The sequence below is a fragment of the Larimichthys crocea genome, chromosome III (genome assembly GCF_000972845.2).
Source record: "Larimichthys crocea isolate SSNF chromosome III, L_crocea_2.0, whole genome shotgun sequence".
Taxonomy (NCBI): Eukaryota; Metazoa; Chordata; class Actinopteri; family Sciaenidae; genus Larimichthys; species Larimichthys crocea.
In genome coordinates, this window is record NC_040013.1 from 3,339,978 (window position 1) to 3,350,729 (window position 10,752).

The 10,752-nt window shown below is 40.1% G+C and overlaps 1 protein-coding gene and 1 long non-coding RNA gene across 3 annotated transcripts; both read right to left on the reverse strand.

The window, feature by feature from the left end:
- Positions 1–2,388: 2,388 nt before the first annotated feature.
- Positions 2,389–7,083, reverse strand: star (steroidogenic acute regulatory protein). Of its 2 annotated transcripts, none has more exons than XM_027277971.1 (7): positions 6,954–7,083; positions 4,588–4,695; positions 4,335–4,465; positions 4,012–4,170; positions 3,736–3,920; positions 3,199–3,292; positions 2,389–3,086 (listed from the first exon to the last, which is right to left on the reverse strand). In XM_027277971.1, the coding sequence occupies exons 2-7, from the start codon at positions 4,676–4,678 to the stop codon at positions 2,967–2,969; spliced, it is 780 nt and encodes a 259-aa protein (XP_027133772.1). In that variant the 5' UTR covers positions 4,679–4,695; positions 6,954–7,083; the 3' UTR covers positions 2,389–2,966. The 2 variants fall into 2 exon arrangements, with proteins under 2 accessions (XP_027133772.1, XP_019119368.1); XM_019263823.2 differs by lacking the exon at positions 6,954–7,083 and adding an exon at positions 4,918–5,916.
- A 1,567-nt stretch (positions 7,084–8,650) lies between these two features.
- Positions 8,651–10,747, reverse strand: LOC113745631 (uncharacterized). Its single transcript, XR_003462269.1, has 2 exons — positions 9,843–10,747; positions 8,651–8,825 (listed from the first exon to the last, which is right to left on the reverse strand). It is a non-coding gene; the product is annotated as an uncharacterized LOC113745631 (long non-coding RNA).
- Between the last annotated feature and the right edge of the window lie 5 nt (positions 10,748–10,752).

A 10,752-nucleotide genomic window follows, 5' to 3' on the forward strand; every position in this document is an offset into this window, starting at 1 on the left:
CAAGATAATATATAATCTGCGTAAGGTCACATCCCATACATCCTCCCATCTGTCACAGCCGATCAAAAAGGAAACCCGCTATTTTGGTGGCAGTCCTAGGTAACTAGGTTAAAGTTTACAACCTCAAGACTGCTCCTTTTATGGCAAAAAGCCAGGTTGTGTGTCTAAATAACTTGACAGACAACAGACAACTGTTGATCTGAACCTTACCCCAAGTATAGCTGATCAATCAGCAAATGCATATATATATAAAATATGATCAGCCATTAATAGATGTGTAAAATATCAACCAAACATTAATATATGGTGTTAGGCAATAATATATTTTTATGATGCTATATGTGTGCTCAATCCACATATCCCATCAAAAGCTTTACATAACTCTAATTAATTAAAGGCTTGCAACTAGTTTAATACTAGTACTAGCACAATATTTACTGCTGGTGATTTGTACATGCATGCAAGTCTGCATACAAGTTCACTATTTTATGATTAAAGATTAAAAGCCACCATAAAAATCTGCTAAAAGCCATTTTTATTTAACTTTTACTGCCCAAAACACGTAAAAACAAAGAGATAATTAATTTCATTATTATATTTGAAATATATATACTCAATGATGATGGTTTAATCATTTTATATTGGTGTATTTTTGGGGCCCCTGTCAGTCATGGGCCCTTGGAATTGTCCTAACGTCCCCCCCTATACGGCGCCCCTGCAAAGATGTCTTTACTATTAATATATTGTTACGGTTATTCCAGAGGGGTTTGTTCATATATTGTTCATATGTTGCAACATTTTTATTCCTAAAAACATGGAGAAAATTTTTTTCAAGGCTGGTGACAGCATTTTTTAATTTATGGAGTGATTAAAAAGAGATATCCAAAATTCCCTCTGTATGTCTATATGTCAACAAAATAAAACAAGAATTGTGAAATGTCTGAGCGAGTATGTGCATATTTAATGAGACACTGCCTCATTTGCATATTTAAACATACGTTTTAAGTAAACCTGCATCTATGTCTATTAGTTTTTTACTTATTCACCTGTAGTGTCTCTGCAAAAGACAAAAGCTGTCATTATGCACACCAAAAGCAGATGTTTTGTAGATTCAAACCAACATTTATAAGAGCAAGAATACTTCTGCAGTAGTTCAGCAATCTAGGACAGCTCCAGAACATGTCTGTCAGTGATCCTGGCACCAGCCTCACGTCCCTCCTAGAGTCTGACAGACTATAAAGTCTGAGAGTTCGCCTTCATTTCTCCTCGACAGAGAGAGAAAAAAAAAAGCTGATGTTTGTAGTTTCAGTCAAGGACACATAGATGGATATTGGATGAGGGGAAAAAAATAGAAAGATTTAATCAAGGCTGTCATCGGTGCCAGGGATTCCACATAACTGCCAGATAGCGTGTTTTGTCTTCCTGGTGTTATTATATAACTTATCTGCACTGGATAATTTTCCTCTTCCAAGCCCAGAATTTCGCCCGCTCCTTTCATTACACAAATAATGGAACAAGATCTCCACAAGAGAGTGGCTACAACTCACATCTGCTTATGTTCAGATTTTGAGGGATTTCAAGCAGATGTCAGTTATTACCCCTCTGGAAAATTCTTTGTAAGGAAAAAAAAAAAAAGAGAGAAATGTTTGTTTTGCGTTACACAAGCCAGCCCGTCGAACTATTCTGCTGAGGTTTGTTTTATTTAGTCCACTGGATCTACTGGACATTTTGTCTTGGGTCTAAATTGTCAAAAAAAAGTTGATGGGAGAATGTGAACCACAGTTCACAGGTTTCACCTCACAAACATCCTTCAGGCCTTAGTGGTATGTCATCACAACATAATTCTGGTGAACGTCTTGCATCAAAACTTCATGTGAGACACATAGTGAGAATCCTGGCCCCTGCAGTCTGCACTGCATCCCAGAAAATGAGCTGTTACAAAACATTTTGGATCGATTTAAACTACACAAAATAGGGGAGGGGTGGAGGAAAAGAAAAGAAAAAAAAAAACGTTACACAACTGGCAATAATAGAGGACAGATTTCCTGCTTGGGATGAAATCCACCGTCACTTGATCTCAGGGAATGTGCTGCTGGCTCACGCCGGAGAACTGCCTCGCTGCTGGGCTCCTCACACATCAGAATGGCCAAACACCTGCTCGTTCTGGCAAACTGTCAGTCCGAAAAACCCATCACGGAACAGGAAAACATTATTTTTCTGAGCTACATTTTTCAAAAGTTTAAAAGAGAAACCTTCAAAAACATCCAGTGGAATAATTGTGCAATTGCTGTGTTGCTTCCAAGTTTTTTAGGATTGTGTGTGTGTGTGTGTTGTGTTTTTGGTCTTATCAGGTTCAACGAGACAAGCGAAATGCTTTATGAGGTTTTATTTAAGTTCTCATGCATCAGGAAAGGACAGAGCAATCATTATCCAAACTGCTTTTTCGTCTTCATCTCCAACAGCACAATAAAAGCATAAAGACATAAATATCACTGACTTTACAATCATTTATTCACTTGGCAGTCGTTGTAGCGTAATCAATAAATCAATAAATTAAACACTGAAATAAAAGTGCAGTTTCACAGCAGAGGGAGGGACAATGACTGGGGTGTTATCAGAAGGAAACAATGTGCAGTTTTGTTACATGTTTTACTGCTCACACTGACTCAGTGTGCCAAGTGATGTGTCAGAAACAATCGAGGAGGCACACGGTTGTGTTAAATGCAAAATCTCATGACAGATTTTCTATTATAGAGGGAGCTAAAAAACACACATCTGCCAACTGAAACCAACATCTGTACGCAGTTTTTTTTCCTAAGATCTCAGACAAGCATCATCTTCGTAACGCTCTGTATTCTTCCGTGTTTCTTCAGCAGGTTATAAGCATATTTATATGATTTTTTTTTGTTTAACGAGCAAGGGTTGCTCTCCTTTCACTGTGCCAAAGCTCAAGAGGCATCTTTGTGTCAGCAGGCGTGAGCCATCTCCATAGAAACATTATTAGCCATCCTTTGCCTGAGGTGGTTGGCAAAGTCCACCTGCGTCTGAGAGAGCACTTTGTTTATGATTGTCTTCGGGATCCAGCCCTGCACACGACACAGACAAAGACAAAGACGGTGTTAGGCTGGGTGACATGATGCTGCTTGGTTCTTGTAAATCAGTGTGATCACTGTGGGGGGAAAAAACACAGTCATATACCTTTAGATCTATATTTAGTAACCAGGTGAACTTGGTCTTATTTGGGTCTTCAGCACAGGGCTTCATGACTATACAGGTAGGTCCATTCTCCGCTCTGAAACATAGAATGATCATTGTATTAATTTAAATGGCATCCACCCATTGCACACAAATAATATGAATTCTCTGTAAGTAGAGTAGTGGAGTAGCCTACTCTTACTTATTTTTCAGTCTGCATGGAGTATACCAACTTATAAATCTTCTCTGATGCACATCATTCAGTAAGAATGTGTGGAGTAGGTAATAGTTGACTCAAATTGCAGAATTATGTAGTGTCTCACTCCTCTGTGGGACAATATTCATTATAAAATCTGCACCTCTTCTGTAGCTAATGCTGTTTCATAATACTCTTGGGTAAAGCAGGAGAAATTAAGTTGCAATGTGCAAAAATATAGGCCCATTTTTATCCTTTTCTGGACAAATTAAGATTATACCATTTCTACTGCATGCATGCCCATATCACAACAAGAGAGTAAGAGTTATCTCCGCCTGGCTCACCTGACCACACCCCTCTGTTCAGGCATGTTCGGGTGCTTAGTGGACATCCCAGCCAGGAAGCAGGTTGAGCCTCGACGCTTGGCACAGCGGACGCTGACAAAGTCCCTCGGTCCCACCACGTTACCTGGTGTCTCTGCAGACACCTCGTGGGTAACCATTGTTTCCTTGCCGATCTTTTGAAGGATCTGTGGCATCACATAGTGAAACTTCAACATTCTCGGATAGATGTGTCTCTTTCATAAATGCGAGAACGTGCCGCCTCTCTCTCTCTTTTACCTTGACCTGCTTGACGTTTGGGTTCCACTCCCCCATCTGCTCCATGTTTCCCACCAGCTCATTGTAAAGATTGTCAGGATGTTGCTCCAACATTACTTCCAGCTTGAACACCTTCCCGATGTCGGGCAGCATTTTACTCAGGACTTTGTCTCCATTTGCCTGAGGAAGGGTTTTAAACAAGTACTGCAAGTATTCATATATTTTCTTTCACATTTCATCAAATATACAGTGGATGATGTTGAAACCTCATCAGTCGTGAGAGCATCAAACATCTGCAACTTAAAGAATACTTAAAGTGAAATGTGTCCTGTCTCTGTACTCACAGCCACAGTTTCAATGGTCCAGCCGTCTTGTTCGCTGAGGATGCTGATGGCCTTCTGCAGTGCATCCTCACCTTGCTTCACATAAGACATCTCCTGCTCGTTGTACCCCTGCTCCTCTTCAATACGAGCACCTAAAACAAAGAGCGCAGGGAGTCAAAAGTCGACTTCCACCTTTATGTTTCTGTATTTTCAGGGTAGATACGTCACAAGCGAAACACTTCAGCTTCCATCTGTGTCTCAAATGATCACTCACTGAGGAAGGAGCTCCGTCGGCGGACTTGACTGATCCAGTTACTGGAGCCTGGACCTGCCAGTCTGTTCAGCTCATGGTGAATAGCCACCATGGCATTCTTCCTCAAACCTACGAGACAGAGGCAAAATGTGCACAGTTACTACAGCTATAAACCCATTCATTACTCATCCAGTACATCAAAAGAAGGAAAATAACAAGAAATAACATGAACAGTTGTTGCTTCATTCATTCAGCCTCTCTGACTCAGGACTCCATTGAGAAAATGTGCGTTTTTGAGCAAAACTAGGCCAAGAAACTGAGAGTCAGTCTAAACAGGATTCTTTTACTCACCTGTCATGTTCCTCATATGCCGGTAGGAGATGCCAGCACACAGTTTGAAGGTTGCAGGCAGCATTTTTTTTTCTGTTACAGGAGTGTTAAGAGAACTGTAAAACTATAAAAGCAAGTCAACCGCAGAGTTTCAATATCTGACTGAGCTGTAAATCTTCTCGGAAGAGGTGCACGAACAGAACAGTGCTGGTGGAGAGGATTTGGATTTCTGTCTGTAGGCTTTTGCAAGTGCTGTATATATAAGAGGACCGGTCACAAGGCCGCAGTGCTATCACTGTGTAGATAAACACACACACATCACCTCACTGTTCCAACGGCCATGTCGCCAAGGTTGCCTGGCGGACACGACGAGCATGTCTCAGACTCTCACAAACACTGTGTCAGATAACGTCCAGTGCTCAGGCCCACACACACACACGCACACACACACACACACACACACACACACACACACACACACACACACACACACACACACACACACACACACACACACACACACACGCACACACATTCCCATACCAGTGGGCGAATGATGACACTGCCCAAAAAAAGAGGTCAGTGGAAGAGACCCTGAGTGATTCATCCATCCCTTCATGGTCCATTACAGCCTAAACGCTCACTGGAATTTGAGGGCAAAGTTTTTCTATTGAGTTTGGCTTGTTTCTTCCCTGTTATGATTGATATCTTGTGCAAGAAGCATATCTCTAATGTCATTATCACCGTGCAAGCTATTAACCCTAATCTTCTGTTTGGGGTGCTGGAGAATTTAGGGTCACTTTAACAGCTCAGGAAACATACTTAACATTGTTTTATCTCTTTAATACTAAAAAAGAATACAACGCTTTCTCTTGATTTAGTGAGAATTGCTTATAAACATGATTTTGAACTGATGATATGTTCCAGACGCGCTACAGAAATAGATACATTGCTTCTTTTTCTGTCTCAGAGATTGTAAAACAGCTCTATGCTACATATCACGGATTGGTGCTGTTTGGATCTGTTTTTGGAGTTTTACAACAGTTTGTTCATAAAAGGACTAACAGGGAGTCTAACTGACCCCAATCATAAGTCACATCACTATGCAGACTGTATATTTATTCATTAGTGAGTGACTATTTGTTCCTGAATTGTTGATATTGCACATAAAATGTTAAATATTGTCTTATTTTGGTGTAATAACAGTATAATTACAATGATGTGAAGTCCAGTTTGTGTCAAAAGAAGCAGCTACCAGGTCAGTAGTATGGCTAATATTGTAATTATTAGTATTTACCCATGTACAAATGGAGGGTCAAACCTTAAGGAAGTAATATAAACAAAATTTAAGTTTTGAGTTATGACAGTTAGGATTCAAATATACCCTTAATGTTACAGTAATTATTGACAGTTAGGATTCAAATATACCCTTAATGTTACAGTAATTATATGATGCTGCAGAAATACGACAATAGATCATCCTAAATGTTACACACTGGAGCTTTAAACACTTTTAAATACATGTATTTGGGTAAAATATGTGTGATAGACAACAGACACAGATGATAGAGACCACAGGGGCTGTACAGTATGTAAGTGAAGGCTAAACAAAACTACTCAGCGAGGGTTTAATATTGTTCAAAAGCAGCCCTGTCAGTTTTTCCATGGCGGTTAGACTTGTTAAACATCACATTTCATAATACCAACATCCACACACCAGCTTTGTGACTCTGCTTCAGCTTTTTCTGATTGAATCACGCTCTGGAAGTTTTTCCAAAAGGCTTGCTTAATCGTCAAACGGCACACCACGATCTGTTAATAACATGTTTTATCAAGGCGCTCGCATGTTTTGACAACCTTGCTTACTCCGTCCAAGCAAAATCCAAACTATCTAACGGCAATATTGCCTCAGCGAGCTGCACGTCAAACGTGCGCTCAGAGTCAACAATGCACATGACCACAGGAATGGAAACCTGTCCAGAGAGGAGCAGGCCATCTGATTAGCCAACAGGAATGCACGCATGGAAAACAGATTAATAAAGACAAACTGAAGTCACCTTAACCTGCAACCTCACATCCTTCTGGCTTGATGGCAGGAATTATCCATGAGTCCCTCTGGCCTTCTGCAGGGTGAGTTCTCTCTTTTAATATGGGAACACACCGGCCCTAGTATTATCTAACCTATTACTCAGCCACAGTGGACAGTCCAGGCACCCATGACTCTTGTACTGTGAAGCTCCTTTTTCTGAGACAAAGAATCAGGAGCCAAAGTGGGTCATATGCCTGTTTCTAATGGCTCCCTATCTGACAAGAGCAGCATTATATTTTAATGAGCCTCGGCCCTGGATTACACTGCAGTTCTCTTACTGGCAAAGGTTTAAGAACCTGAAGAAGGTTAAAGAGTCTCTGCCTTTCTGTACTTTAGCTGCTGATGTCCAGACGAGGAAATCATTACTTAACACAGCATTACGAGCCTCGGAGGCTTGGATTTTATGAGGACACTGGGACGGTTTTTGGATTTTTCTTCTGTTGCTCGCAGGCTTTAGAAAAAGATGTTTGCGTCCATAGCTCCTCCATAATCTCACTCTGTTGTGGCCGTCTGGTTTCAGGCTACACTAATCTAATTTATTCACATTCCTCAAAGTAGGCACCTTTGTTTTATCTCACGAGACAGGCGGTGATGGCATTCGCCTGCAATATGATGAGTTTGTAACTTCTTAAGGTTGACTGTGAGAAAGAGTTGATAACAGTGTTTGTTTTCAGATATGCCGCGGTGCATGAGGTAATGAAAATATCATCTTCTTGCACGAGATGCAAAGTTATTTAATTAATTTACATGGAGACAGTGCATGTGCACATGTGCACAATGAAGAAATTTCAGTGTAGATTTTGCAGGATAACATTTACAGTCGCTTGCTTTGTGCAAACGTGTATTGTGACGTTCAGATGAGGCTTCAGCAGTCAGAGTTAGTTAGTATTTTTCAAAGTTATAGTGCTTTTATTTTGAAATTCCCTCATTATTTGTTCTGTTTTCTTGCTGATAGCAACACAAATATGGAATTGTGTCCTAAAAGACCCCCACAGTGAATCTTTAGGAAATTGATTTGTCTAACTCAAACTGCTTTGGCTGAATTTATGAATATATTTTAGGCATATTTCACAGTCACCCACATCTTTTAAATCGAAATCACATCTAAAAAAGACAGATACAGCAACTAAAACCTGTTTCAATATACATAAGAGAGGAGTACTGTGTGAACCTACACTTTTATTGACCTTTATTTAATTAGGGAAGGTGCCATTGCACACAGACAGTGGCACAAATGAAGAAAGAGTATATTAAAACATTAAAAATAAATAAATAAGTTGCCTGCTTGGAGGAGAACATAGTTATGGTCATGTTTTCCTAAAACTGTAAAATAATAAGAATAATTTACTACTAGAAGCAATTCTTTCTTCATTTCACATCCTCAATAAGTACTTATAGTTAGGCACATTCATGAAACATTCTCACCTTATCATACAACTGCACAATAAGTGTCTATGTACCTGTGAGGATATATTGTATTTGTGGTTCATAACGTCACTGAAATAGTAGCAGCATTGTGTGACTATCAAAGAGCTTTGCTGTTTTCTGTTCCATAACAAAACGGCGAGTAGTAAAATGACATCTCTGATGGTTTAGATGTATTTGAATAGGAAGCAGGAAATGTTCTGTGGTCACAGGAGGGAATAAAGAGACGGGAATACCGTGGAGTACTCAAACTATAGCACAGAGTTTATTGGGACTTGAAGGACACAGTGGGATTGGCTTTCACATGCACTCAGCACTCTGCTGTACATCACATTAAGAAGAATCATCTCCTCTCCGACATCCTTTTTTCCCTTCACTTCCAACAAAACTGTGCGAAGTCTGTGTGTGTGTGTGTCTGTGTGTGTGTGTGTGTGTGTGTGTGTGTGTTTGACGCGTTTCCCCAGCGAGACAAACAGAGCATGACAAGTCAGAGAACAAACAAAGTGCTGATGTCTGTGTGGGCATTGTCTGGGAGATCATGCTAACAAGGAGGCACTTTAGTCTGATTGAGATTTTTTTTAAATATATATATATTTATATCCTTTTCATATCAAGTACGCAGAGAAAATAAAGAGGAAAAAAAAACAGGCTTGTGTGTGTTTGAATAAAATGACTGCATGGACCAGCTTTCACTATCTCAAATAGGGAAAATACCACATTCTTAAAAACAAGCGGAAGAGATCGAGCTCTTCCTCCCTTTTTTTCTTTATCGGCTGTGCTGCTGCGAGAAGGCCACTTCATTGTGTGGTGTTTTGCAGGGGATCGCCTGGTGTCTTCCTCTCCTTCCTCTGGCATGAAAAAAACTGGACCGATTGAAATAAAAACCTGTAGCTGTTGATACCCTGTGTCTTGAGACGGTTGGACACAGAACAAGACAGAGGAAGACCCTTTAGATTTGTGAGGCATAAGTGTAAAGGGGGCGAATATATATATATATAAAAAAAACCTGTACATGTGACAACAATGGCTATGCAGCAGTATCTAGGGAGAACAAGAACACTTTTGTATGTAGAAAACAAGCGGCGTGTGACAATATCAATACAATAATGTGCCTTAATGATCAGAGGTAAAAACATTTTCATTTGGTGAAGAAACAGCATGACAGTTTTCTTTCTTTTTTTGTTTTTTAAATTGTGCAACTTGTACGTCAGGCTGAGTGCATGTGTTCCTCTCCACTCCACAGGGGGCGGGGGACTGTGCGGAAAAAATTGAGCAAAAAAAAAAAAAAAAAACCCAAAAGATTTCTGCTTCTGTACAGCATATTAATTAATTTTTCAAACTTTACATTAATGTCAAATATAAAGTGACACTGTAAACCGAGGGAGACGTCATTAATGTCAAATATAAAGTGACACTGTAAACCGAGGGAGACGTCTGTGTGTGTGTGTGTGTGTGTGTGTGTGTTGTACGGTATACTATGGAATGAGGTATGCAGAAGCGAAAAAGGGATACAGCTGTCCATACTTACACTTGTCCATGCAATGAAAACACAACACGATTCTCACAATTCTGTCTATCCATGTCTGTATGCATGTTCTGTGTGTATGTGTGCTTTAAGCGTTATGATATGTCTGCAGGCTCATATTTAGAGAAAGTGTATAAAACGGATCACACGCTCTGATCCTCCTGTGGTTCTAAACGACGGCTGAAAACCTTCCAAAAAATAAAAAATAAAATCAAACATGACAACAGTATCACAAAAAAAAACTAAACTGTAATCTTTGGCCTGAGTGTACGCAAGGCAATGTACATTTATGTGTTGAGGTTTGTTGAGGTGATGTGTTCTGAATGTTTAGGAGTGATCTGAGGTATGGGAGGTGGAAAAAAAAAACAAAAACAGAAAAAGAATAAGTTAGAGTTGTTACAGATGGTGGACACTCGCAGGTGTGTGTGTGTGTGTGTGTGGATGGATTCGATGGAGAGAGATACGGGTATGAGATACAGGCCAGAAAGTAAAAGGACTGAAAATGAGTGAAATTCCTTTTTTTTGGAAAAACAAACAAACAAACAAAAAAAAATTCACCAAGACCCCATCTTCTATTCCCTGTGGTGGTCTTTATTATACAGTGGATCCCCTGAATATTAGCTTGTTTTCTATCCTTTTCTGTTTTCGTCAGCGTCAGTGGCTCTGCTCTATAGTCCAACAATCCTGAGGGTAAGTAAAGTTTGTCCAAATATTTCCAAACGTCTCCGCAACATTGACCAACCCAACTACAAATGCCCGGGGTCCCAGGGCATGGTCAACCCCCCTCCCGCTCCCACCCCTAACCCACCCACCCACA